Source organism: Botrytis cinerea, chromosome 6 (assembly GCF_000143535.2).
Source record: "Botrytis cinerea B05.10 chromosome 6, complete sequence".
NCBI classification, from domain to species: Eukaryota; Fungi; Ascomycota; class Leotiomycetes; order Helotiales; family Sclerotiniaceae; genus Botrytis; species Botrytis cinerea.
In genome coordinates this window covers 1,252,560-1,280,461 of record NC_037315.1, presented here as the reverse complement: position 1 = coordinate 1,280,461, position 27,902 = coordinate 1,252,560, and the positions used below count along the sequence as shown (strand labels likewise).

Genomic DNA, 27,902 nt, shown 5'->3' with positions numbered 1-27,902 from the left:
CTTGACTTTATAGGGTCGGGGTCTTCGTTAGACTGATCAGATACTGCATCGATTGCATCTTGCATGATCAGTTATTAGTCGAACTCCAATTTTTGGATGGAAGTTATCCTGATCTTGTTTTACATTATTCTCTGCAATTCATGTTCATATCCATATTCACATTATTGTACAAAGCTCGGATTCATCGTAGTGTTGTACGTGCATCATTGATCTGAACTCACATCATACGTCCTAAACAACGATATCAATATCGCCATCAATACCATCGGTATAGACAGACATATACGTGCATCGCTGCGGGATTCCATCTGCCCCGAATATGATCAATTTGAATGGTTTACTGGATGAAAGGGCCTTTGGTCACGATGTCGACTCTTTACAAGCAGCAAATGAATACCTCGAACGATTGCTCTTTGCGACAGCCAGGAAACATAACCAAGTATGGGAAGAGTTAGAATCGATGAAGGAATCCTCTGGCATCTACGACAAATCGTTACCATTTCTCTCGTTCCCCCGGGAAGTCCGCGATCAAATATATAAATACGCTCTCCAAGCAACCCGCGAAGCATTCGTTGGAGTTCGACATATCAGAATGCTATCCTGCGACACATTTCCCGATTCAACGCATTATCCATTCAAACCTCCTACGCCCGGCTTACTCCTAGTCAACAAACAAATATACGAAGAAGCAGTACAAATCTTATACTCATGCAACAATTTCTCCTTCCACAGGCCGAGGGAGCTTTTCGATTTCCAGAACCAAGTCGGAGTGTACAATTGTGGGCTGGTACGACAAATGAAGATATCCGTTGTGTTCGGAGACGAATCCATGTATACACCTGTGGAATATGTAGCACCATGTGATTACGAAAACATTCCTTCGCACTGGGCGAAAGCGTTATTGGAATCGAGACTTATGAGTAATATTGTTGGGATGCAAGTTGACGCCAATACTGGATCACATGAGATGCGTTTGATGACAATGCCTCCATCATTATACCGCGCAATCATCGCCACCTTTTCACGGAATCGAAGCTTGAAAACGGCACCGGAATTGATTTTGAAGGGATTCCAGACTCAAGAGGTGGAGAAATTTCCTAAACATTGGAAAAGGTCGACGGAGCAATGGTTGGAAGTGGATTGGGCATCTGATGTGCCAGAGCAAGAGCTGGATGAATCAGAACCTTTTTGGAATTCTTCGGAGGCTGATCTTGCCGAAACGTCTGATAATGAGGATGGGGAATCGTTTGACGAAGGTTCATCCTATATAGGAGGCTCGAGCACTGGAAAAGGGAATGTACCGACTTTGTTCAACGAACTCGGAGAATTGATGGGGTCGGACTACACGGATTCAGACACGGATTCGGATGTAGGCTCAGAAGATTCGTTTTATACGGCGGCACCGTGGAATGATGTTAAGGAGGTTTTATTGCAATTTCGAAGCTTTCAGGAAGCTGGCCAAAGACAACAAGGAGGTCTTTTGAGCGTATGATATGGGTCAACTAGTGTCAAGGAGGGGGAGAGAACGTTTTCGACGCTGATGCTGAAAAATAAGATTATTCAAGATGTGTAGTGTCTTTCTTGTTTTCTTACTCGAAGGTTTGAATTTTATGGCGTAACGGAAGGAAAGGTCTTCATATTGTCTCAGAGAATCAAGGAAACTCAGGACTCGGGGTGGGAAGATGACCCAAAGCTTAGCTCAGCAAGGAATGGTTGTATTCAACATTACCAAAGCTCGGTTCGATATAATGATTTTAAGGGGAGTTTTGGTATTGATATCCATATTCATATTCACATCCATAGTATTCGGAAACTATATAAAAAATTCATTACAATACAATTATAGCATTTTCACATGTTCGTTCAAGATTCGTGAGACTATGCGTTCATTATTTGCCCATCTCCATGCTCTCAACCTACACGTTATCATTAATACCCATTACTCGTCCAGATTCGTCAAGAGCCACACTAGTCTTTTTCGTACTCTCTTTTCGTGGATTAGGAGCATCGAAAATTGAAGCCATTTCCTCCAACGTCTTTCCAGCTGTCTCGACAAAGAAGAAGTAGATAAGAACCAATTCGACGCAAATCCATGCAATGTACACCAAGTATAATTTCCATTCAATGGCAGCAATGCCAACACTGATACCGTAGGTATTTACTACCATGGCAATGTTTAAGAAAAGGAAATTCAATCCAGAGCCCTTGGCACGAGTTCGATTTTCCAAACATTCTACAGCGTATAAGGTTTGGAGTGGTGTGAAACCCCAAGCAAAGATGACTCCGAAGAGGAAAATTGATACGATGACGCCGTAGGAGAGGTTGGGGTGGTCTTCTGATGCCGCTGTGAATGCAGTGAGCATGATGTAGGAGAGCAGTGCTCCGGAAAGTCCAGCTAACATCATGGTTCGGCGACCAAGTTTATCGAGTAGAGTAGCTCCGTAGACGGCCCCAATCATGGAGAAAATGGGATTGATGGCGTTGATGAGAAGTTGTTTGTTAGTGCTTGTGATGCCTGCATTCTTGATCATTTCGGGCTGTTATTGATGTTAGCGGAAAGTACACAGATGATACAAGGAAGGGATCATACCATGAAATAATTGACGACGTTATTTCCAGACCATTGGCCAATGAATGACATTCCGATAACCATATACAAACGATATCTTGCTCCAGGAGTGTTGACCAATTCGCGGAAATCCCACCAGGGATTGTCATTTCTGGTCATTTGCAATTGTTCAATGATCTCATGATATTGCAGTTGAACAATCGGCGACTGTTCATCGCCATCTCCATGATACTTAGCGAAGACTGCGAGGGCCTCCTCTCTTCGATCATGCGCGATTAACCAACGAGGAGACTCTGGGAAAAACAAAATCAAGACCATCACAATCGCCGGAATACCTGCTTGTACCAACGTTGGCACTCTCCAGGCCCACGAATCTGTCAAATTTTTGTTCGATCCGTAAGTTGTCCATCCAGCCAATATATTGCCCATCCACCAGAAATTGTTGTACATCCCTGCCATGGTTCCCCGATAGGCAGGATGCGCTAACTCGACTGTATAAGCTGGGCCCGCAGCAGAAGCAAGCGCGGCGCCGAAACCGAGGACGAATCGACCCCCGATGAATTGGCCTCGTGCGTGTGCGGCGGCCTGAATGGCGGTTCCGATGAGTACGATGAGACACCCGATGAATATACACATGCGACGACCGTAGCCGTCTGCGAGTAATCCACAAAAGGGGAAGGCGGCAATTTGTCCCATGTTGTAGATGATGAAGATGACTCCAGTTGAGGAACCAGCACCACTGAGTCCGAATGATTCTTGGTAGGGAATCATGGCGTTTATACTGCCCATGAGAGAGGAATCTGTGGGAGTTGTTAGAAAAAAATGGATATTTGATATACTGTCTCTATTTTATAGGTATATCGAGAATAAAACAGAAAGATTCACATACCAAAACCATTCATAGTGGAGACTAAATAGCCAACGCCCATGATCGCATACAACTGTATCATATTTCGACTCAGTAGACGGGGCTTCTGCGCGGCAACAGCAGCGGCCAAGGCGACAGATGCAGTTTGGATCTGGGTTACTTGCCCATGGGCTTCTTTGGCATCAATATCCATTGCGCTGGGAATCTCCTGGAGAGGCGGGTGCTCGCCGGCGCCCGTCTCGAAGTGTTCTGCTTCGGATTTGGACATGGTGTGAGAGGTGAGCGAGGATTGTCCTCTGAATGCTGAGAAGGGCGAAGACAGAATAAGAAAAGGGAGGTAGATAGAGAGAGAGAGAGATAGGATATTCGAAGTAATAGAAACCACCGCGAAAGGAAGCGCAGATCACCTTCCTCTTTATACTATTTGCATGCATTGTTTTGCGGGGTCAGTGTCACATTGTAAATATATTCTAGATGCTCTTTTGGAGTGCGTGGAGTCCCCGCACTCATGTACCCCCATTTTTACCCCAAGCACTAGTTGAGGTGTCAAGGTTTTCTTTCAAGTGCCTTTACGAGGGAGTTGCTTGTATGCTTGTTGACTTGCATGCTCCTTTATCTTAGTTCGTCCCAGAAACCAGGAACTTTCCTGCCATAAAATCGCCTTCGTGTCAGAAAAGAAAGATACTGTTGATTCTTTTGACTCGTCTAGTATATTCCGCCCGTCATCCCCGAGCCTAGTTTTTCTCATTCTTGGCTGCTACGATGTTTAGTGGAGTGTGGAGTGTGGAGGACTGGAGAAGTGTAGCGACTTTGTACCGAGGCTTGGGGGGAAATCCTTGCACATACGTTGTGCTTGGACCGAACATGGTAAGCTGAGGGAATTTAAAAAGACTGATTGGGATTTGCTTGAGAATCGGGCTAGGTTAATGTTCGGATATTCTCTGGCGATGCAAATTCAGCAGAGATCGAACCCCGTTATCGGGAGAAAGATTTAAGCGTTAGTTTGTGGAACATGACAGGAGACGCGCGAGCTTGTAGCGTGGCGTGGCATCTCAATGACAGATCTTGAATCCCTATCGGCTCTCGAATGCCATGTGACGAAGATTTAATGAGATGCGCATGATTTGAATTAGCATGGTGATTGCATTTTCAGTAACCTGGCTCTCGGTTTCAGGAAGTTGGATCGATAACAACTTAACGGCAGCCCATTTCATTGTCCAGAAATGTCTCAAAAGATGAGCTTGATGGTCGTCCTATCCAATGAGTCCCAGACTCCTGGTAGGCATAAGCAGTAACCTGCCGAATACCACTGCCTCGGCTCGGTATGCTGAACTGTTATAATTGTTACGCAGGATGAGGTTAATGCTTTGAGCACGGATAAATTCCTGAACTTGTAGTAGCTTCTTGGAAATGTCTAAGAAATTCAGCAAGATTGACAAGTAAACTATTCCATTCAAGCTAGCCAAGAGCTTGGCCATCACAAACTCGATGAGAAACCTGGTTGAAGGGTCGAATATTGAGCTTTGTCATCGGGTCGAGATATCAGGTAGCGAGACTAAGGTTAGTTGTTGGGTTTTCGCTTCGGTAGATGAAGGGGCTTAATGAAAGCCGAACTTAGGAAATTACCACGGATTACTCCGTAGTCACCTACTTGAATTAAGAGCTTGCTCGGAGGGTCTGAATATCTATAGCGCGATCGCACTCTCTGGAGTCAGTGAAATATCAAATGGCTTTTTACTGATTCTGAGAGATGCTTGCACGAATGTTTGGACTCGCAACGACTTCGGAAGAAATACCATCACCATTGTTAGCTCCCAATTGTTAGATGGCTAGCTGTTTCACTCGGAGTGGTTGCTTGTAAATCGACAAGGAAGCATCTCAAAGTCCACTTGAAATGATTCCAGAGTAGGCAGGATGGAGAAGGGCATAATCCCATCTCATATCAAACAGAAGTCGAAATTTGGTATTGGTACTTGACAGCTCCTAATATTGTCCAATTAAACATCTCGGACATTACAAATCCGCACCTCCCAAATATCGTGAAAAATCTTCGTTCTTGGTTATCGTCGCATTCACGTGATCAGCACAATTAACCCTAATCGAAAGATCTTTGTTCTTGCCAAGTATTGCTTTACATCCGTGACCTACATCTCCAAGACATCGAATTGAAGACATCTGCAACAATTGCCCCGAACACATACCCGCTACTCCGCTTCCCGATATTTCCCGATCGAGTCCCTTCCGAATGCCCTATCACGGGATTGAAACTATCACGTGTAGATAAGGATGCCATCAGATCATGGGTTGACAAATAATGACCTTGAATTCAATTCTCCAGATCGCTTTACTCAGGCAGGAACTGAGAGGAAGAGGGCGAGAAAGGCTTGTCGGATTTGTCATTCGCACAAGGCGCGATGCACTGGTACGACGCCGAATTGTAGGAGGTGTGAACAGAGAGGATACATATGTGAATATGAATCTACAAGTAGGGGGGCGAGGAGGAGCGTACCCAGACATCCACCAGCTGGAACGAGCCAAAACGGCGATAGTCCTGGAGCAGTGGTAAATACTGTCTCTGCTGGAGGAAGTCCGATGGATGCTGGAGATGGAACAGATGGCTTAGTGTGAGATCCTAAAGAGGGGGTAAAGATCTGAAGAAAAATTGCTAACATTTCTACTCTAGGGATCTTGGGATCTCAAAAGCTACTACCAAGCGGTACATAGATGCATATTTTGAGTTTGTGTCTTCGACGCCTGGCAAAGGTTTCATTCACCGAGCCACATTTCTGAGGAATTGGAATAATGGCGCTGTAAATCCAGCTTTAGTCAAAGCTATGTGCGCCTCATCAATAGCATTCGTCTCAAAAGATGACGAAAGTCGTGCTACAGCTCAGAAATGGATGGATGAAGCGGAAAATTACGTTTGGCAAAGCTTGAGTAGACCTTCCGCTTTGCTAGTGGAAGTTCTTCTCGTGATTGTCTTCTATCGATTTGAACATCGAGAATACTTCAAATCACAAGCACTCACGGCTGTAGCAGCAAAAATGGCGTTCGTATTAGGGCTAAATTATGAAAATAATGGTTTGTCAACCTTGGTGAGGGAATGCAGGAGGAGACTGATGTGGTCAATCTTCCATGTTGATAGACTTTCTGCTGGGGGGTTTCCGGAATTGCTGGTCTGTCCTTCGCATTCGATGCATATCCAACTGCCTTGTAGTGAGAAGGATTTCGATCTTGGTATACCGGGAGAGACTGCCCCTTTAATATCGACCAGAACAAATGAGTCTGAATCTATGCACTTGGGTTTGAGGTCATTTTATTTTCGAATATCTGACATAAGGCATCGCATCCTAGAGTATGTTTTGTTCGATCCATCACCTTGTTTAAAATCTCAAGCTGATAATAGCTGCTAGGTACACGAGGAACGTGATACGGGAAAAATCAAATCCATACGATTCACGAGACATGTTACAGAAATTGGAGGCTGAATTAGAGCAACTTCGTTCTTCTCTACCGGCAAACCTTCAATATAACGAGGATAATCTCTTCCTCCGAGCATACTCACCACAACTAACGAGATTTGTTATGTTTCATGTTTTATGGCAACAATGTCATACTGACCTTTACCGATTCATGTTTCCAGGAACCAAATATTCAATATCCGATACAATATTGGGAAATACCCCTCAAGAATACGTGCAGTACTGCCAAAGGAAAGCGTTCGAACATGCTGTTATAATATTAGACATTTGCCACACAGTACAAAGTATTGGGCATACATTGATTAGTGATACAGGAATTGCAACATGTGTATATCAATGCAGTAATATAATCATAAGGGTAGCAGATATTGTAGGATTCTCAAGCGAAGATGAGAGATCCAGAATAATGGGTAGGTTGGAAAAGGTCACCGATATTCTAGAGGGATTGAGGGAGGTCAATACTCATGTCGATGATGTTGTAAGTACATATTTGGATTTTCTTCACCTTACTTCTGTAACCATACGCCTGCCCACATTTACCAACCTCGTGTCATGTATAGTATCGCAACGTCAAAGAAATTCTTCACCTCTTCACCACTTCTCAAACTCGCCGTCTCTTTACCACTCCCTCCCTTGGAATCTCGACCTCCTCTCTCTTCACATCTAGTGTAACACCGGGTCCTCTCTCTCTGGAGGAGATCAACTACACAAACGGCGACGGCACACTGCAAAATCACAATTCTCTCAATCTCAACACGACTGGTGTTCTCTCGCCCACAGCTGAAAGTGCGACAACACTGGGTCTGCTGGAGATTGGAAATGGAAACGATCACTATTCAGATTGGAATTCTGGAAACGCAGATGATGGTGGGCAGTGGATCAATGGAATAGATTTTGGACCGACAGGAGTGGGGAGTGGGATTGGGGTGGGCACGGATATGGTTGGAAACGTTGGGGCCATGTTTGATCCGTTTTGGGGAATTCATGATGCGGGGAGGAGTTGAGACGGAACAGATCAAGGTGGTAATAATATGTGATTTGAATAGTGTGTGGTGTGGTCATAACTATGATAATAATCCTTGTGGATAGTTCGGAGCTGGAAGGTTCATTACATCAATATTTTCTATTCGCTCCACATTTATTAGGCTCACAAGACTTTGAGCTTGAGGTGTTTGTTTTGGAAGGTGTGAAATTGCTAGATAATCCCTAGTAATCACCGGTTCTTTGGAATAATCACATGGCAATGAATGCAATTTTTTTTTAAAAAAAATGCATTATAGAAATGTGCGTTTTGAAAGAAATTGGTTGATGGAAGGAGGGATATTGGACAGTTTCATGCTATAATTCACAATATATGATACTTCTTTTTTCTGTATCATATTCATGATTTGTTGATATAGTGTAGCAACTAGATACAGGCTTCACTATCCCGTACGCACACTAAAACCCAACGAAGTCCTCGTACCGCTTGACGATTCCTGCTTCACAAACTTCCGCAAAATTGTGCCGATTGAATAATCTTACAGCGGCATGCTCCAAAATCCAGCAGCTACTCGAAGAGCCAATCTATTTCTCCACCCGAGCAATCTCTCGTTCTCTAAACCACTGTGTAGCATCTCTAGCAATACTGACATCAGCTTTTTGATTGTGATTACTCGGTGGCTCTGCAGCGACGACGTTAAGAACTCGAACAGTCTTCAATTCTCTAGCTTCTTTCTCTAATAATTTCGAGAGAAGCCTGTCGAATTCGAGCTGTCGATCAGCTGGAGTGGATAGAGCTCCCCAATGGTCAATGTCTACCTCCAAAGTCAATTCGTGCAGTTCGGGGCAGAGCGCGTTGATGAATGGAATGTAACATTTGATGCTCGGGATGAAGTCATCATCACATTGAAGCCTGCACGTGTTCCTACCGCACTCATGGGCTTTTATCGTTCCTTCGAATCGCAATTTCTTGATGAAAATCGAGTTACGTAATCGAACGTGGTAGAGAAAACGAACGAACGGGTCGTAGTAACACCAGCCCGGAATTGAGGTGATGATAGCTCTGCTTTGGAATTGCTGGATGGCTTTGGATATCGACCCTTCGTCGATCCCGCGTTTGCTTGGCTCTGGTCTATACGACCATTTTCCAATCCATGAAGGAGAACTTTTCTCCATTGATTCACATGCCATGCCAAAACTGAATGTGTTTTGGCGATATAGCAGTGTGGAGCCGATTTCGCGGAAGGTTTTCGACGTGCGAAGCAGTGTTGCGTCAATCTGTGGACGCAGGATTCTCTGGAGCTCTACGTATGAGCCTTTCTTATCACGGAGCTTTTTTCTTTGGAAGGATGCGTGAGAATTGTCGAAGTATGAAGGACTGTATGGCCATGGTCGATGGCCATCATCAGAGTAGTAGGGCTCAAAACCTTGTCCAATTTCATAAATTTTGTGGCTCGGCTCGATATACCTCTTCTTCCAGTTTGTGGCCATAACATTTGGCAAAACCACATTTCCAGGGAGCGCGACTAAAGCGTGTTTGAAGATATTGTCTAGGATGTCTGCCGTGTGTTAGTGAACGAGAAATCACAAATCATGGAATCAGAAGACTAAATACCTCGCGGAAAGTTCAAAAAGTGTGTTTTAGAACGTCTTGGGACATTCCACTGGTCTTCACTTTGGTGTTTTAAGACCTTTCGGGCAGACTCTGTGGCCTTAGTCATGCGGTCAATCTCTCGCAGACTGACCGGATATTGCATTTTATTCCAGAACAACCGACCCCTGTCACCCGTCTCCAGTTCAGACTTGGTAATACAGACCTTTGTCTCGGAAATACAATATATCTATGAACCATCAGCATTGAACATAAAATCATAGCTCTTTGGCTAAAATTTTACGTAGGCATATGACATAACACACCTTCAGCAATCATGTAGCGAGCTCCGTTCATCTTGAACTTTGCCCATTTGACCCAGTATTTGATGACATACTTATGAACTGCTGTCTCAAGATTGTCTTGAGGATATGCATTCAAAGCCAATTTGTCAAGATTAGCGGGAGGGGCGGGCTTTTTTGTTGATCGAACCATATTAGAGTAGTATTAGTAGTAGATGGATGGTTCTTGTATGTTAAACTGTTGTGGGTATGTTGAGAAACGAAGAAGAATGATAATTTCAGGGCAAGAGCCAAATTGTGTTTATAACTTAAACAAAATAGACTATTTCACACCGTAACTAAATAGTTCCAAGGCTAGTCAATCTAGAAGGCCGTATATAGATGCACAATAAGTTTTGATATCTTGACATGCTCCAATAGAAATGGCCTCGATACAGCTAACAGGGTTCTATCCTTGACTTTCATTCTGATTTTAACAGTACTGGAATTCTATTACAGCTTGTATACTGACATGTTGACATTACAAGATTGATTGAAGAAGCGGAGAGCAATTTAATTCGCTCCGTAAACATATAAAGTAATGGCGGATGTGGATTTATAGAGCGCTAAATTAAGCAGTGAATACCCAAAATTCTATGAAAAATTTAACCTGCTAAATCACAGTTAAGAATGTCGAACATTTTGAAGCCTAAATGTGCAATAGTGGTGTTAAAAGCGTTGTATGTCATATGAATGGCTATGACTTTATGGTATTGTATAAATTGGATTCATAAAGAGACATACAGTCGTTAAGACCCAGTCTCCTTGGGATGAAGGGGCAAAAATGGGAGGAGGGGTCGCATTTATAATTTCCCTCACCTATGTATGAGGATCAAATGCATGAGACAAACAACAAATATTTGATCAAAAATGAAAGTCACATGCATCAGGCAAGCAGCAGCATATAGTTCTTCTAGACTGGGGTATCATTATTTGCTCATTGACATCTATAATCCTCCTGATAACTGGAATTAAATCTCCCTCATTCTATTACCTATCAAACAGGAATTCACTTCACTGTTCCACTCCCCCTCCAAAACGATATGGTTATCCATTAGCCTCATTATACATACATTTATCTACATTACCACTTGCAGCATTTCCAGCCCACGCCGGGAATGGTCTAGCAACACCACTTCCTCCCGCAACAGCGAAAGTAAGTAGGAAGACCATGACTTGAGTTCCACCGTCAAGACCGGCAGAAACCAAGTAGTTCCACTTGACGAAGTACTTTGGTCTCCATTTTCTGAGGTAAAATTGACCAAATGCTCCGATGTAGTAGTACATGAAGACACTGGCGTTGATACCAACACAAAGATATCCAAAATACCAGAGAATAATGGAGAGATTGAGGTATGACCAAATACGTTGTTGGGGGAAATATCTGTGGAGAAGCCAAAAAGGAACGGGAACGAGGAATCCGAGGAGATATGCGATGGTGACCCATTGGTAACGGGCGCCAATAGAGAACATCTTAGGGGCAATAGACCAGGCAATTGCGAGGGAGTTGAAGGATTGAACATTAGCTCCCGACCAAATAGGTGTTCCCTCAATAGTCAGAAGGTTTGGGGTCTGATTTTTGACGATACTAGAGTTTGTTAGTTTTCGAAGAGAATGAGTGTGGAAGAGAGTCAACTCACGTGAACATCATGACGTAATTAAGACAAGCTCCGAAGATACATCCGATTATCTGTGTTGTATACGTGACCTTTGGAGAAAGCTTGTTTTGCTGAGCGAGTTTTAGATCTCGAAGGAGATATTGTCCTTGTTGAAGTGCATTGAAAGTGAAGGTAGTGAAGTACATGTTTGCTGGTTTCATTGTTAGTAATGTCACAAATTATGGAATCATGTAGCTTACCAAGAGGAGCTCCAGGAAATAGATATCCGGCAAGAGTTTGAGCAATAGGTTCAATATTGAATTGGAAACCCGTAATGGCATACTGAGCACCAAAAAACAACATGAAAACTGTCAAAAAAAGCATAGCCAAAATCAAGCCCCACCATGGAAGGGTTGACTTCATAGCATAAAGACAAGCCATTGAAGTGATGAAACTTGCCGCAAATGCCAAGAAGTACCAGAGATCGGGGACTTCATCGTAATCCAACATGACTTTGTAATGCGGATCAATGTTAGGATCATCCCTCAAGACTTGCTTTTCTTCCTCGCTGCGATTGCCGCTATTGCCTTTCCAGAACATATAATGGGAAGGTGTTAACAACTTCTTCAATGTGGCCTTGTTAGCCCAAGCCCATCCAGCCTTGATGTCATCAAAGTTCCAGAGAAACATATGAACAAAATTAGCTGTGAACCCCATGTTGGATGTGATGAGATAGACAATGTAGGTGGAAGCCATATAAGGAATACCTCCAGCCTCTAGTGCCTCCTCGTTCACTGTAAAATCATCGTTGAGGATTGTTGTTTCATTGAAGGTATCGTAGAAGGTAAAGTTCGAATCGCCGTTGAACAATTCTTGAGACAGAAATGGGAAATCTTGTGCTCTCCAAATGTTGCCATAGTATACTGCCATAAAAAGAATAATGCAACCGAGAGTACCGATGAAACTGTTTACCAAAGTCTGAAGTGGCATCCAGAGGGGAGATCCAAAACTAGCGACATAGTTCCAGTCAAAAGATAGAGATAAAAATCCTACACCCTCGTTTCCGTTTGCACCCCCGAAAAGATTGGTGAAAACTAGATTATGTTGGTCTGCGAGACAAAAGATGGATACACCAATAAGAAGTGGGAAAATGTACTACAGTATGTCAGATCTGTTTGGTTTGAGACCGAAGAAATGGCAAACCCACCTCAGGAAGCAATTCCCAAACTAATAAAGCAAAGAAAATGATCCAGAAAACCTTCATTCTCTTCCTATTGGCTTTCTTTTCTTTGTGTAAAGTTTCCAAGACAGTAGTAACTGGAAGATTTGCTGGGTAAAGCATCTTTGTAGGCCACAGAAGACTACTTCTCATCATACCCGCAATACCGTAACCAATTAATTGTGAAGATAAAGTTAAGAATACACCGGCAGCCTGACTAGGATATCCTCCATACCAAAGCTTTTGAGCTGCCAATGCTTCCGTAGATAAAGCTGAAACAGCGGCGGCTGATGCCATGATGACAGCAGCAGCGTGTTCTTTTTGGTTAAATGGACCAGGGTTAAGGAATCGACCAACTGCACCCCATCTAGGGATGGCGAAAGCCATAAATTCTCCAATGGCATATGCAATAACAGTCAAGAACACTGAGAAGCATCAGAACACGTGCGGAACAGGCACTGGAATAGCTGTCATGAACTTACTGACTGATACATAAATGACTTGAGGCTTGAAGTAGAAGATCTCTTGGAGTACAGCTCCGAAAGCAGATAGTCCCAAACCTGACAACACATTAGCGCTTACGATGGAAAAACAAGGAACTGTACAAACCAATGAAGAACATGCGAAAAGTCCAGGGATTCAAGGTTGGATCATCTTCGACATTGATAATTGCGGTAACGATATCTTCTGCAGTCTCAAGAGCATTGACCTCACCACCACGTCCTTCTTCATCAGAACTAGAAGAGATCTCGGTTTCGTAAGGCGCCTCTCCGAACTTTTCATTCTTTGCATCCTTAGAATCAATAGATTCGGGGTTCTTGGTGATAGCTGGTGTTTCATGACTCTTCTCGTCGTAAACGACGTCAGTCTCTCGTGGCGAGTCCATACTGAAACCTAGTGCTCACAGGCAAAATAAGAAGGGCTGAAGAAGAGAGAAAAGTCTTGGGAGAACAAGCATCTTTTATAGAAGTCACTAGGGCTTCGCTATACCGGAAACTATCTCGGATATTAGAAACCAATTTTGAAAACTGATAAGATACGAAGTGTGCAATTGTGGATCAATCGCAACGTGGTGTAACGACCGACTAGTTGCGACCCTCCAGGATGCACGTATATTTTTGAGCCATATGAACCTTGGACTTTTCATTTCGACCTTCGATCATACCGTCTTTTGGAAAACGCTAGTGGACATCTGTGATGGTCTGATAGTCTAACATACATGCTCACCTGCCTCTTAGGGGAATCCAGATAAGCAATCGCCCCGCAAAGCTTGACTGTCTTGGAAATGCAGCCGTAAAGCTTGACGGAGCTTGTCAGCTAAGCCCGTGCGCTTCACGAATCCGCCACAACGGTAGAACTGCGACCTTCCATACTTGGCATGTCTAGAATTCGAGTTGTAAGAACCTAATTGACAGCGTCCAATCGAATGAACCATGGAAAGGGAGGTGAACACCGAATACTGTTGGAGCGGTTTCTGCCACTGAAGATGACATCTTTGGGTATTGCAGGATCCTTGTGACTCCCACTTTTGATTGATTTTGAGGTGGGTGGTACCAGCAGCGATAACGGTGTTGAATGCTTGTGTTATTGCTCATGGCGACCAGTGATAAACGGGGCCGTCCGTCTTGGGCTTAAAGACAAGCGTTATCGCGTGCCGTCCCTGAGTTTCCTGCATATAGGCAATATTCTGGATGCATAGAACAACTGTTTAAGTATGCAATGAGCACATATACATATTCAGGATTTTGCGAAGTGAGCCTTGAACCAAGAAGCCCAATAAGAAAATGGCGATGACTCTCCGCATAATAGGTAGCAAGTTCTTGAATGCAGACACCTTGTCTTGGGTGGCTAGAGCAGCAGTTATAGTCGCAAGGTCTAGGGTTGAACAGTTCCAATCGGGTTCTGCCCCACGGTTCTAATCTCAGCCGGAATTCCTGAAAGTTGTCGGGTGGCCACGAGAAATGATTGAGGACACCGTAAGCCGGGAAGATATCAGCTCGGCTAGAATTATGTAATAATTAGACACATCATCTCCAATTCTTTCCCTCGAGGTATATATGGACCCCGACACTGCTTGAAATTCATTGATTCCTCGAGATTGGACTCAAAAATGACTGTCAATATTAATAATGATTGAAAGATTGTTGGCCGAGGTATACCCAGCGGGGTCAAACTTAGACATGGATTTCATGTCCACCCGAGCCACCTAGGCAGGATGTAACTACCCCAAGAAAAATAACGACGTCGTTTTAAACATGCACCACTGAGCCGAGAGATAAATCGGATGGTCGTGAGAAGTAATGTGAGCCTTTGCGGAAAAGAATTGGATGCCGTGGTGCGGAGCGGATAGGCAATCCAAGGCATCATGTTGAATCTCTATCCGTGGTCGAAAACTACCGGACATGATATATTGTTGTGCTCAGCTGTGTAACTAAAAAATCTCTGGCGTCGAAAGAAACCGCTTAGTTCACTGAGCGTGGAGGATAAAGACGGATTATTGGAATGGCCGTTTAAGGAAATGGTGCGACTATATACGGAGTAAGCATTCATGATTGTATCCCCTCTTCACCTACTTAGTCAAATATGCAATGTCTGCATATAGAGTCGATCCCATCATGCTGAAACCAAGACTCTAGACAAGGGTACAGAATATCGGCTAGGTATCCGGCGAAATGAATGCGTCTCGAGTTCTGTGGCCTAAAAGATTCATGTGTGATGATAGACCACCAAAGGTGGCCAGGGCATTTTCGACACGAACGATCAACGGAGTACGTATACGGAGGACTTTCCTTATCATTATCATCAAATTTGATGGATATCCGGCCAAAGAAGCAGGATGCCGAACCGAGAACCCTGCTCAGAATGGCTGGATCTATACGAAGCCAGGTGTTTGCAGGCTGATTAGAAAGGTCAGCATTTGTGAAGCTCTGCTGGATATACGATACACGACTCAACGAACGAAATCAGGTTTTTCGTCGAAGTAGAAGAGAACGAGCTGCGGCGAGAAGAAAGAGCTATGTTTATATATTTTGAATAAAAATGAAGCCTATGAGCAATGCTTAAGGCGCTAGTTTCTCGCCGGTCCTGATTGAGCGATCTCCTCAAAACCCACCAATTATCTATCCGAAACTCTCCAAGCTGACTAATTTCCGATTCAGAAACGACGATCAAAGATTCGTGAGTCAATTCTATCTTATTTAGAAGACTTCAATTCAGGGATTGCATAGTGCTGTTGCGGATTATACAATATTGTCTTCTCTTTGAAGCCAAAAAGAGCAGATTTGAAAATGATTTCGGAGAAACCATCTCTCCAGATCTGTTTATTTCCAAAAAGAAACCAAAATAAGAACAATCGGGATCTTCTTAATGATTTCAGTTCAGAGTCTTTTCGTACAAACAAACCCATTGATTGTTTAGAAAGCTTTCGCCTGGACTTTGCCCTCTACTAAATTGCTATTCTAAATGGGTGAAGCTGAGTGGAGAGCCTTGGTGTCCCACTGCCATTTTAGACGCTCCCATAATAGCACGGAGGTATATGGAATAGGTTATGTTATACCGCCTTCGCTAGCCAGGATCAGTTTGTGTGGGCAGAATGATTCTATTGATGGCAAAACAAAGGCGGTGTAACATAACGTATTTCATGTACTCCGTATGGCTACTTGTTGTTAGAGGTAGTAGTGGTTGGGGGCTCGAAACAAATCAGTTCTTAAACCCATACTTCTCCAAATTCCCAATGCCTGGCGATGCAAACACATGTGTCTCCTCTCCTTGAAATGGCTGAACTCCTAAATCTACCATGCCCAACTTCTTCATCACCCTCATACTAGCCGTATTTCCTGGACTCGTAAATCCAAAATAGTTCTTCAGTCCTTGCTCCTTCTTGACATACTCCAAAAGCGTACGCGCAGCTTCCGTCGCGTAGCCCCTCCCATGCACCTCAGAGATAAGCGCAAATCCCACATCCGGCACATCAAATGAATCCGGATTGTTGCCCTTCGTCAAGCACACGGAGCCAATGGGCATCGCAGCCGAGAATGAGGGGTCTGAGTCACTTCTCAGATGTACGAGAAATTGACCATAGCCGTTGCGGGCATGTTCCTCGACGAAGGGGGTGGCGATTCTTTCACGTGCAGCCTCGGGAGAGATGATGGCGGTCTTGCCTTCGGAGGCAATGAATTCGGGGGTGTTGTAGAGAGTGACGAGGAAGGTGCAGTGGATGGGATTATTGGCATCAAAGTAGCCTATAAAGAGGTGGGGGGTCTCCAGGTGGAATATGGGATCGGTCATTGTAATAGACGGATAAAGAGAGCTGGATGCAGGGAGTTGATTATGGAGCTTGATAGGGGTGTTTAATAGATTATATTGCGGATGTTTTGATCAGGTCCTGTACAACGCGTTGTGACTCACAAGTTGTGAGTCACTAGGTCGTACGCAATCAAAAATATCGGATTAGGAGACTGGTTCCCTTAATGTTAGATGTGATTAGATGTGGTTAGATACCAACCTATTGCCTATTAGGTCGGCGGAGACAAAAAAATCTATTTTGTTAGAAATTTGTATAATTTTCTAAGATTATTTTTCACTTCACAGATTTTTAAAGCGCAGTTCAAGCATACCAATACCACCTAACCAACAGATCACAGAAGGGTCGGTTTGCGGACTATTCGACACTGACTAGACTACAAGCGGAAGGAGTACCTGAAGCCATACAAGCCTTGGTTATACCGCGTGATTTAAAATTTGCTACATTTATCTACTCAACTCCTCGATCTGAATCTCCAAGCTACTTTCCCATCATCTTATACATTACTCGTTCGATATGAAGCTCTCTACTTTGGTCAAAGTGGCCACTTCCATTTTCATTGTCGGTGTTTCCAGCAGCCCGATTCCAGCTGAAGAAGGCGCGGATATTGCTGTCGAGGGTTTGAAGAAAGTCCGCGAGGCCGCTCCAACTGAGGAGGACATAGATATTGTCTGGGGTCTGAAGAAGGCCCATCCTGCCCTCAATGCCCTGTAATAATATTGTTCAAACTCCAATCAACAAATGTGCCAACAACTCGGCAAGCAACTGCATGGCTTCCGGACATCGAGGTCCCATGATATTTATTTACAGAACCAAGGGAACCAGACAGATCTATAGGAGATATTCAACCATCAGACCTTCGCATCGTTGGCGATTGGCTGTGCCGCCATATACCACCAGGAATGAAGGACTATCAAATCCAATACAGCTTCCAAAGTTTCAGCCGAGAAATCGGAATTCTTGAAGAGTTGCATCACGCAGAGAAGTCTGATGCACCAAATTCATCGGCTGTGCGAATGCATTGTGAAGGTGGAACTGAAATTTTGAAATCTCCCAAATATGAGAGCCTTGAAATTTCCACTGCAGATTGCATCTTCCTCCACAGGAATACAAATTGCACCAAAGCCCTGGATATTGCATTAGTGCTTCTTCCATTCAAAGAATCGTACGACTATCAGAACTTCGAGGCACAGCATGGATTAGCTTTGAGAACGAATAGTTCAGTTCCTCACCGTAATGAAGACGCTTTGTTTCTGTTTCTGACGATTAACCCTGAAGATGAGAGCTGGGGGGGGCGGTTATCTCCAAGAGAAATGGTGAGGTTTCCTCTCCAAGAAATAGGAAGATTTCAGATCATATGAAAAGACCAGAAGTCAATCACTGGCAATCAAGTCGAAGCTATCGCCAATTATTTTCGCCGTGTCGTCTACTTTAAAATGGGAAATCTAATTCATAAACACAAAGACGGAAGACCACCAACTTTCGAAAAAGAGAAAGTCACGAAGAATCTTTTGAATAGGGATACTTTTGACAAGTATTTAGGGGAGTTCAAGAAAGCCAAGATTGAATCGGGAGATCATTCATGGTCTGATACTATCAGTCCATTTGATGTTTAGGTATTGGGGGTGGAAGCAGTGAATTTGAGAAGGGAAAAATTCGCAAAAAAAATCTGAATCATGTTGTGGGGATATCGAGGGAACATGCAGAGAATTCTGTGCGAAGTCTTTTACAAAAAAACCTCCATGAATTTCTAGAGATTATTCCATTTAGTGAGCACTAGTTATAATAAATTTAGTGAAGAAAAGTTTGATGCACAGTGGATATTCTCAGACTCCCCTTTACGGATCAATGTGATGAGGTATCAGAAAATTAACACTATTTACGGAATAGGTTTTAAGATTCTTGGTGAGAAGCATTAGCCTGAATACTCAATTCAAGTATTTATTGGCAGGCATTTAAAAACATCCACCTTAATATTGCATTGTTCTCTCCTAGCACAACGCTTAAACCCAAATTCTCCATCATGATACCAATTATCGAGTATTCCTTCCACCACTGATGATTCTGAAGTCTCCATGAAATCTCCTGTGTCAAACGGCAAAATCATTTAGAGGCCTCCCCACTACTATTCATCATCGTCTATCATCAAATATCAAATCCTCTGCTAAACACTTATGCTGCACCTCAGCCTCCATGCGTATGAATTCTGGGGGTTCAAACCTGAGAGTATAGAGAAACAGCAGTAGCCCACGAAAACTTTCCGGCAGCAACTCTCTCCGCCTTCAATTTTTCATAGCATTCTTCGAACTTGGCTTGACACATGAAATCCTTCGTAAACTTCTCGCGAACCTTCTTTCGGTCTGATTTCCTCGGATAATCCTCATAAATAGACTCCCCAAGTTCTCTCGTGGCAGGCGAAAGATCATAGAAGCAGAACCTGGCCAATCCTTCAACTTGACGCGCAGTGATATCCTTCTTGTCTTGTCTTACAACCAAAACCGTTCCAATAGTTGTATCCCATTTCTCCATGTCAGAGAAACCCCAGTTTTGCTCTCGATTGAGATCAGCTCGCAAATTGAGGTACAGTGCTTTTCTATTTGACATGGGGCCTTTTGAGGTCGCACACGCATAATCGACACGAGGTCGTTTATTGACCCAGCGTGGATCAACATAGCCGGTTTTTCTGGTGAGGATTGGAAGTTTCATGTGTGCAGAAATATCTGTAGGCTTCTCTCTGCTGAAAATGACATGGCTTTCCGAGATCGTAACTTCAGTGTATTTAGGCAGGCCAAGGATCTTTTGATCGCCAAAGCAGTGAGTATACACAGCCTTAACACCACGAATAGATGTGTCTGTATCTGGAGGAGGAGGAATGGGACCGAAAACTTGAGACATGGTTGATTGATTCTATAGTTTGTCTTGGTGGAATCGATATAGAAAGTCGAAAAGGTTGTTGATTGTAACCGTACTTCGTTCAATTTTACCGTCGAAAGGTTGAAATGGAAATTAAGGTGAAAACTTGAAAGTCTTGTATTCGCTTAGGGATTTTGAATTTGAGACAGACCACACGTTGAAGTCTCCCCACAATTTTGACTTCAAAAGTGAAAGAAAGACCTTCTTTGAAGCTCTCTCCAACCGATCGATCTACGGGATGCATAAATCGTTTCCTATAATTATTTACAGGATTTTGAAAATTGATTCTTGGAATTGCTAAAAATCCATTGACATTCGTAGCGACGTTGAGAAACACGGGAGTTTAACAACCTTCTCAAGCTTTATAGAACACTACCTGCATTCGCTAATGCAAGGACAAAAAAACGGGTAATAATCCATCGCCGAAAGACAAGTTTGTTATATAACTAGATGGTTCAAAAATAAAGAAATGAAGCAGAAAGCACAATAGAAATCTCGGGTAAACGTTAAGCCCATTAAACACGCCAATACAACCGGCTAAGCTCAAGTAACCGACAAATTGAAACTACACGTAAATGAATAAAGAATCTTAGATATACATAGAGCTGCATTATACGAACCACTGCTAAGTAAGCTAGCTAAAACTGCAAATCATTATCGAACCGCCTAAGACCCCCACCACGCGCCAGCGCAAAAAGTATCAAAAAATATCGAAAGAATTGAAAGTATCAAAAACCACCCCTACATCTCCATGATTGCCCGTCATTTATCCGAAACCAAAATTCTCCCGTACCTGTCTGAGTACTTGTTTGTTTCTAGCTCAACTCCAGTGTTAAGACATTTCCTGTATTTATCTATATGTCATCGACATCTGGATGTCAAGAGCACTGTAGATCCGCTCGTTATACTATCCATGGCGACATGATTGAACCGGTCATACTTCGTTGGAGTACTATATGATCGCGGTTTAACTCGACACTCTTAGATTTTGGACGGGTGAAGAAAGATGATGTTCTGTTGATTGTCGGGGGACTTTTCACCTTCCTGATTGTTGGCCTAAGATTGGCAATCGGTCTAGGTTGAAAGAAAGAAGTGGTGGTTATTATGGATGGGCTTGGTCCGCCCGATAAAATAGATGTGGAATCGTCATCAAGGCCTTTGGTTCTTTTTGAATTATAGAGGTCAAAGATGTCAAGGGATTCTCTGATAGAAACATTGTCGTTATGATGAGCTTGCTTAGTAGTCACTGCGATCGAGGTAACCGGCGATTTTGGAGTAACTGTCCTACTAACAGTACTAGTAGATCCTTCGAAAATCTTCTCTGTATCAAGTGAAAGTGATGGAGCTATCTCTGAATGCGGCCTAGGTCCAGCGGTGATTATGAATGACTCTCTAATCCAATCAGGCAAGAAATCTGGCATGACAAATGATTCCGGCTTATGTGGCGAAGAAGCATCATCTCTGAAACTACCAAGATTGATACTCGGCTCTGAGTGCTGCATTTTATGTCTCGGGCGGACATTTGTCGAGCTCATTATTGAATCCGGTCCAGAAAATGTTTCAGCACGCTTTCTGTAGGTTTTAGGTTGTTCCATGCCGAATGGAGCGTTCATGGATTTTCTCTTTCTATTTTGAGCTTTCCCCATGAGAAACTTCAAAATGCGGCTCACTGACGCGCCCAAAACACTCTTCGATTCCTCGCCGCAAGCATGCCCGATACTCGCATTTACCTTTCCTTCATAGTTGAAGAGGAAGTCGATTAGAATTCTGAAATCAGATGGCTGAAAATGCTGGGCGCTTCCGACTGAGCCCCAGCCACGCTCTCTAACAACAGCGACTGGGCCCTTCCAGGTAAACTTCATTTTTCCACCCATAATATTCATGATGCAAGCATTCGGCTGAGAATTGTCAGTCAAGAAATCTCCTCGGACGGCCAAAATGACTGAATGATCAAACTTCTTGCTTGCCATATTGTAATCTACAAGAGTGTTGCGAGTGTTGATACGATCTTGGTCGTAGTATTGAAGGAATGTTGCAACCGATTTTCCGTTGGAGCCATTGGCAATCCACGCAAATTCAAAGTCCTCCGAATCGACCGGCAATAGGAGACCAAGTCTGTATTTCTTTTCGACTGTGTCTTCGGGACATGGGTGCGCCGCAACGAAATCTGTGTATCTTTGGCAAATTATATGATGAACATCGCGATCAAATTTCTGGCAAGTTAATGTACAATACCATGTAGCATTGCAAGTTGTACATGGAATTGAAGCCTCTTTTGTACAGTATCCACACTTGGGATGTTCGATGGTAGGTCCAAAGGAAGAGATTGAGACCCGCGGGCCAAGAGCCGGATCTCGACGTGATGGCATAGAACCAGTCGCTTCGCAGCTTGCGAAAAGAATCGTAGAGGTCTAATAGAGAAAGAAACAAAAGTTATCTAAGCTTGCGCAAGGGTCAGTGGGAGTTGATAAGTTTACAAAAACACAAACAAGTTGCTGCTCGTATAAATAGTGAATCAATCTAATCGGTAAAATATTCATTTCATAGTGGAACGAAATTTGGGACCGCTATACATGAATGATTCAACGCAACTTACTAATATCAGGAAAAAGTGTATCAAAAGGAGCGGGTGACGTGACCAACTGAGGGAAGGAGGAGAAGTTCTAGCCTGACTGCAGAGGGCTAAGTGAGGGGGACTGAAGTTGTAAATATGATGTTCTAGAGTCAAGGTTGTATATCTAATAAATGAAATTGTATTTCGAATAATGATTGCTAGGTGGATTCGGCAATTCAAGTTATTATATACTGTCAGCCGTAGGAAATTCAGAGGTGCAATCGTCAAAGTACAATCTAGTTTGGAGATTAGAAATTTGGATAATAACTTTCTCTTGTGACTGGGTCGGTAGTTGGGGGTACAGATGAGGAGCTAAATTTAAAGAAAAGTGAATACGAAATGCAAGGCATTATTAGATGATTCATTGAAAAGAAAGCTTTATGGGGTGCTGAGTTCTCGTGATACAGCTAAAGTCTCAAAATCTATCGCTAATTTGATTCGCTTTAAAAAATAAATCTAATGAATTTCTAGCTCAGGGTCATGCTGATGCCTTCATGTATAAAAAGCAAGCAAGCCCACAAAACGCTTTCGTCATACACTTGTTCAAGTGATCAATGGCATCATCTGCCAAAATATTTACTACAAAAATCTCCAATCCAAAACACCGCTCTATGCATTGATCCGATAATTCATCCACAGGTCTCTCAATTTTCACCCCCGTAAAGTATCCAGTATCCAGTTTTGCCGCACGGATCTATGTATTGATGTACGGAAAAATTGTCCTGAAATAAACCGACTGAATCATATGAGTTGCTATAAGGAGATATCAAGTTTTCGTTTCGCTGCGGGTTTTGAATCTCTACAGCAGATGCAAAGCAGCCGAAGAAAAAATCTTCGAAATTCGTCTTACTGAAATAATTGTCAAGAAATTCCTCTCTCGTTCCTACATCCGGTTCATCTTTTACTGTACTAAGATCCAATCGCTTGATGAATGCGATGATCGCCAACAGCTGAAGCGCAGTAATATCTTTTTTGTCCTGTCTCACAACTAGAATTGTTCCTACGTTGTTTTGCCATTGCGAAGGTATTTCGCCCCACGTGTCACTATGGGAAAGAACATCAAGGTGAAGAACACCACAGTGATCATTCCGCAACTGATCTTCGTCAAACACAACATTTTTTCTAGCCTCCCGAGGTAATCCTTGTATAATCAACGGAATATTCATCAATTTTGAGATGTTTGTGGGTTGCCCATCGAAAATCGGGTGAAATTCCGGAATGTTGGAAACCTCAAGCTCAATCGGTCTTGGATCATCCATCTTATCGCCTTTGCATTTAATGATTACGCCTCTCGAAGTCTTGAATTCTTGCTTGAGAGCTTGAGGCTTCATCACTTGACTTCCATTGCCAATCTGTTTCAACAATCGTATGACTTTTGGGAGGTCATCCAAAGAAACATCCTGTATGATAGCTGAGTTAATAGCAGACCTCTCTTTCCGGAAAACAGCCAAGGGCCCCGCCCAATAAGCTCCCTTCGTGAATGATATGATGCTATGATTGAGCTTCAGAAAGCCGTCTACGTAGCCTCCTCGAGCAAGAATATATGGCCATTGTACTGTCGACTGATTCTTGATTATTAGCAGAATATCAACTTGACCACTTCGTGGAGATACCAAACCTTTAATTCTATAGAACTCACTGACGGAAAATCAAGTTCTTCATCATTTTTATCTGGATGTAGAGAGCTTGGAGGCCGGACCCATTCCAACCTGGGATCAAGGTCAATCGGAAAATAGAATGCGAGCCTGTGATCTTCTGAAGGGCGTGGATTGAGTGACTTGAAAGCTTTGCAGAAGCTTTTGTGAAAAGACCAGTCTAATCGCTGACACATCCTAGAACAATAAAGGATGGACTTGCAGGATCCACATTGCCTTTTCGACAAATTGGATTTGCAACAGAAAGCGCAAGTATATGGGGTAGTGAGGGTATGCATGATTATCTCAATGATATTGGTAAGGTAAAATAATGTCAGGCGTATAAACTAAGTGATAAACTCTACTTCCAAACATTGATGTTGTAGACATGTGAATGCCGAGAGAAGGAGAAGAAAATGGGTAACCGAAAAAAACTGGTAAATAAGACCAACGCAAAAAGAACAGGAAGGCGATGCAATAGAGCGGAAGTCGTCATGATGTAAAGTCGGTAGCACAGAGGAAGGGTCGATGCACAAAAAAGAAACCCGGAAGGAAAAATTCACACAAGAAAAAGGAGATTATCAGTGGACTCACTCATCAGATCTCAAATATCAACTCATTTGCTATCTAATCGAATTCCTCACTTTAAAAATTAGAAGCCTTCTGCGAGGATCTCATATAATTTTACTAATGCAAGAGTCTCAGAAGAGCTAAGGACATTCGCTAGCAAGATTATTTCAGATATGATATCGTTGGTTATACAACGCCAAATGCAATTCTTTTAATTCGAATTATGTCGAGGATGATAAAAAACTACTTCGACTGGCTAAAGGTAAATTTCGAAACTTTAATCTAGTCAAGAGCGACATTCTGAATGATGTTTGAGAAGAGTAGTAGCGCTGGACAGTCGAGTTCATCAATAGGCGAGCAGATTAATTTGTTGTGGCGTGCCTTACGCTTGAATCAATCTCGCTAGAGGAGCATCGAAAGAAAGGGGGTGAAGCAGGCGACGGCTTGAGGCTTTCGGGATGCAACAGTTCAACTTATCCAATTTCAGGAACATCACCAGCGCTTCGACTAAACTACACAAGCTTGATGAAAGCTTCAAATGAAGTGAGCTCTACGAATTATATTATCTTCTTGTCTAATAATCATCCCAAGCCCTTCTAATAACAGGTCTCGCTGGGTCCCAGGGTCCGTGGATTTCATTTTTATATTTCTGCAACCCTATTAACCACCAACTGCATCCACCCATAGCTAATCCCGTTATTAGCGTTCCCAACACCACGCCAATTAATCCACTTTTCCAATCCCAAGCTGATCTTCCCGACTGTGGCAATACCAATCCTACGCCCCCTCCGGCACCAAAGACGAGTAATAGAGTCAGTATTAGATGACCACGCAAAGAATGCAAGCGAGTATAACGACGAAATACGGGAAAAAGACCAAAAACTTCGATAGAGAAGAGAGTAAGACTAAAGACTTGTCCGGTACTAGGAAGACGTGACGCTAGCACTGTGGAAGCCATCAGAGCAGCATTCGTACTCAAACTTGCGGGAATGTTCTTGTTCTTCGTGTTTGATGGTGGATAGCCAGATGAGGATGAAGGGGACGGGGTAGCATAGTCGAAGAAGAATATGTTGATTGTAAAAAGGAAGAATGACATCGCCCAGATCGAGTCTGAAGAAGTGGACCTGGTGAGAGATTTGAGAATGGGAGAAAGGCCGAGGAGGGTAAAATATATCAGAAGGGCTGATTTAGCAGTTGAAAGACGGAGCGATGTGCGATGAGAAAGGTGCGAATTATGTGGTGTATAAACCGGTCGTATTGGAGGTGGTTGGGTTAGATTCGAGGCTGTAGATTGAAGAGATGTTGTTGACATCGAGTAGGATTGCCTTGGCCCACTTGCAGCTGTTGCCAATAGGTTTGGTGTTGAACTTGTTGCAGATACACTGTGAGAGAAAGGCTGCGGTGGTGGAAATGCTGGACGAGTACTTTCTTCCTGTCCCACCCATAAATCCCATAACACCCACCCCAAAAAGGTAGCAATAGAGCCCCAGCCAACCACAGAAACTGGCGAGACATGTTTATCATATATCCCAACGAAAGAAACAATGAATATAATGACCGAACAAACGTGTTGTACTATAACCGTGGAATCTGCTACCAATGGCCAAAAGTCGTAAGGCTGAAGACGTGGATTTCGCTGCAGATGTTCGAGAAATGTATCTTGATCCGTGTAATTGTCTGGATCTATATCAATCGATCAGTATAATTTCTCATTTGCCGGATTTTATGGCATCATACATGATTGCTTCACCCATAGCAGCTTTTTCCAAGTAGTTTTCCGTCTTCTGGTGCTACTCTTCGTTCTATCAGCATGTCTTCCTCTACTTCTTAATCGTCCAGCATCTCCATTTGTCATGCGCAATTGGTTGACAGCGGCAGACGATCTCCGAGGTGGTGAGGCTTGGGATATAGCGTCTTCTGGTGCTAGATGCGACCTTTCATAAGGTACAGTTCGAGCAGACGTGATGTTGGGTGCTGTCGAACTTCGATTCAAGGGGGGAGCAGATTGAGGTGCCAGTGGAGGCACCATAATTGAGAAGGCTGTAACATTTCAAAGATGACATCTGGTTAACAAATTGTCAGCCTCGAGGATTGTTTTTGGATGCTATTAAGGTTGGTTCCGGCTACCGTTGTTGATATTGAGCAGTGTGCTTACCTGAAAACGCATGACCTTGACATGATAAGCTAGCTACACTTCCACGTGACACATAAGTAGCTACATTTTGTTGCATGTCTCAAATTACTGATGGACTATTGATATGGAGGTAGTACTAACTAGATATTGATTGACTAATCTATTAAGCTGATTGTTGATTGGCCGAGATTGTAATAGATCCGCTGGTCTGAATTCAATTCAAGTATTTGATTAGAATAGAAGATTTCGGTTCCTACCTCCTTGTTGTTATCCATTCCCATATCCTTCCTTCACTTCCTTGGACTGGAAAATGGTACAAATGCCCCTCTCGGCCTTCATTCATCGACATAGTTTGCTAGGTATTGAGCGTTATGTTGCTTTGGAAATATGCTATTATTGGAACTTCGATGAGCAAATCAGGGCGAAGGATTCATCTGATTACCATCTCATCTCGTCCGTGTCAGAAAAGATCCTTCAGAATAAGCATATTTCCAATTCCCATCCTACTGCGTACAGAGAAACATTGCAGAGCCAAGTCAACGGCGCGGAAGCTTACATTGTATAAGCAACGATGCAGTATTATATTTCATGAAACACTGTCACTTATGTTTATAGAATACACTCATTGGTGTGGATCTCATTTGCTCCTCTGTACCTTCCTCGGCTTTTCGGTCTTATTTGGTTTCATCTTGAAAAATTCCTTCTCGGGGACCTTGTTTGATGAGCAATGAGTGTGTCAGCGCTTATTTGTATTTCTCTGGAGGCAACAGATAAAAGGTTTCAAGAAACGCTGCAGTGGCCGTTCAATAGACGAGATTTCAGGGGTGTCGCTCTGTACCTTAAATCGTCTTATAGATGGTGGCAGTGCGAAAAGGGTAGCATCAAGATATAAGCTGTTCCTCTGAAGCCAGGACAGGGCGGGAATAACCTTCCATCATCATTCCAGAAGGATTCATGGTGAAAGTTAAGAGTTGAGGGCTAGTGGTCTTGCTGACTGAGACCCCGTATATGCAGTGGAGAGATGGTTACCAAAAGATTCTTAGATATTTGAAAATGCCGCATTCCCATAATTTCAGTGCTCTCCC

The 27,902-nt window shown here is 43.2% G+C and overlaps 11 protein-coding genes across 11 annotated transcripts; 3 read left to right on the top strand and 8 right to left on the bottom strand.

The window, feature by feature from the left end:
• The first annotated feature begins 12 nt into the window (after nt 1-12).
• On the top strand, nt 13-1,848 carry BCIN_06g03650 (hypothetical protein). The gene has a single exon (XM_001556098.2). The coding sequence runs from the start codon at nt 320-322 to the stop codon at nt 1,490-1,492; it is 1,173 nt and encodes a 390-aa protein (XP_001556148.1). The 5' UTR covers nt 13-319; the 3' UTR covers nt 1,493-1,848.
• An 8-nt stretch (nt 1,849-1,856) lies between these two features.
• On the bottom strand, nt 1,857-4,595 carry BCIN_06g03640 (hypothetical protein). Its single transcript, XM_001556099.2, has 3 exons — nt 3,459-4,595; nt 2,591-3,369; nt 1,857-2,537 (listed from the first exon to the last, which is right to left on the bottom strand). The coding sequence occupies exons 1-3, from the start codon at nt 3,703-3,705 to the stop codon at nt 1,917-1,919; spliced, it is 1,647 nt and encodes a 548-aa protein (XP_001556149.1). The 5' UTR covers nt 3,706-4,595; the 3' UTR covers nt 1,857-1,916.
• A 998-nt stretch (nt 4,596-5,593) lies between these two features.
• On the top strand, nt 5,594-8,269 carry BCIN_06g03630 (hypothetical protein). The gene is made up of 4 exons (XM_024693475.1): nt 5,594-6,061; nt 6,121-6,792; nt 6,851-7,397; nt 7,480-8,269. The coding sequence occupies exons 1-4, from the start codon at nt 5,724-5,726 to the stop codon at nt 7,921-7,923; spliced, it is 2,001 nt and encodes a 666-aa protein (XP_024549261.1). The 5' UTR covers nt 5,594-5,723; the 3' UTR covers nt 7,924-8,269.
• A 119-nt stretch (nt 8,270-8,388) lies between these two features.
• Nucleotides 8,389-10,132, bottom strand: BCIN_06g03620 (hypothetical protein). Its single transcript, XM_024693474.1, has 2 exons — nt 9,516-10,132; nt 8,389-9,459 (listed from the first exon to the last, which is right to left on the bottom strand). Exons 1-2 carry the CDS (start codon nt 9,655-9,657, stop codon nt 8,486-8,488), a joined length of 1,116 nt encoding a protein of 371 aa, XP_024549260.1. The 5' UTR covers nt 9,658-10,132; the 3' UTR covers nt 8,389-8,485.
• A 619-nt stretch (nt 10,133-10,751) lies between these two features.
• On the bottom strand, nt 10,752-13,815 carry BCIN_06g03610 (hypothetical protein). Its single transcript, XM_001556103.2, has 6 exons — nt 13,259-13,815; nt 13,132-13,209; nt 12,638-13,074; nt 11,691-12,585; nt 11,473-11,641; nt 10,752-11,420 (listed from the first exon to the last, which is right to left on the bottom strand). Exons 1-6 carry the CDS (start codon nt 13,533-13,535, stop codon nt 10,880-10,882), a joined length of 2,397 nt encoding a protein of 798 aa, XP_001556153.2. The 5' UTR covers nt 13,536-13,815; the 3' UTR covers nt 10,752-10,879.
• Nucleotides 13,816-16,085: 2,270 nt separating this feature from the next.
• BCIN_06g03600 (hypothetical protein) lies at nt 16,086-17,173 on the bottom strand. The gene has a single exon (XM_001556105.2). It carries the CDS (start codon nt 16,934-16,936, stop codon nt 16,349-16,351), a length of 588 nt encoding a protein of 195 aa, XP_001556155.1. The 5' UTR covers nt 16,937-17,173; the 3' UTR covers nt 16,086-16,348.
• Nucleotides 17,174-17,465: 292 nt separating this feature from the next.
• Nucleotides 17,466-18,753, top strand: BCIN_06g03590 (hypothetical protein). Its single transcript, XM_024693473.1, has one exon. The coding sequence runs from the start codon at nt 17,855-17,857 to the stop codon at nt 18,311-18,313; it is 459 nt and encodes a 152-aa protein (XP_024549259.1). The 5' UTR covers nt 17,466-17,854; the 3' UTR covers nt 18,314-18,753.
• Nucleotides 18,754-18,855: 102 nt separating this feature from the next.
• On the bottom strand, nt 18,856-20,032 carry BCIN_06g03580 (hypothetical protein). The gene has a single exon (XM_001556108.2). The coding sequence runs from the start codon at nt 19,845-19,847 to the stop codon at nt 19,167-19,169; it is 681 nt and encodes a 226-aa protein (XP_001556158.2). The 5' UTR covers nt 19,848-20,032; the 3' UTR covers nt 18,856-19,166.
• A 478-nt stretch (nt 20,033-20,510) lies between these two features.
• On the bottom strand, nt 20,511-22,747 carry BCIN_06g03570 (hypothetical protein). Its single transcript, XM_024693472.1, has 2 exons — nt 22,462-22,747; nt 20,511-22,307 (listed from the first exon to the last, which is right to left on the bottom strand). Exon 2 carries the CDS (start codon nt 22,232-22,234, stop codon nt 20,768-20,770), a length of 1,467 nt encoding a protein of 488 aa, XP_024549258.1. The 5' UTR covers nt 22,235-22,307; nt 22,462-22,747; the 3' UTR covers nt 20,511-20,767.
• An 82-nt stretch (nt 22,748-22,829) lies between these two features.
• Nucleotides 22,830-24,512, bottom strand: BCIN_06g03560 (hypothetical protein). The gene is made up of 2 exons (XM_024693471.1): nt 24,098-24,512; nt 22,830-24,041 (listed from the first exon to the last, which is right to left on the bottom strand). The coding sequence occupies exons 1-2, from the start codon at nt 24,410-24,412 to the stop codon at nt 23,124-23,126; spliced, it is 1,233 nt and encodes a 410-aa protein (XP_024549257.1). The 5' UTR covers nt 24,413-24,512; the 3' UTR covers nt 22,830-23,123.
• A 273-nt stretch (nt 24,513-24,785) lies between these two features.
• On the bottom strand, nt 24,786-26,804 carry Bcgpi2. Its single transcript, XM_024693470.1, has 2 exons — nt 26,421-26,804; nt 24,786-26,366 (listed from the first exon to the last, which is right to left on the bottom strand). The coding sequence occupies exons 1-2, from the start codon at nt 26,710-26,712 to the stop codon at nt 25,258-25,260; spliced, it is 1,401 nt and encodes a 466-aa protein (XP_024549256.1). The 5' UTR covers nt 26,713-26,804; the 3' UTR covers nt 24,786-25,257.
• Between the last annotated feature and the right edge of the window lie 1,098 nt (nt 26,805-27,902).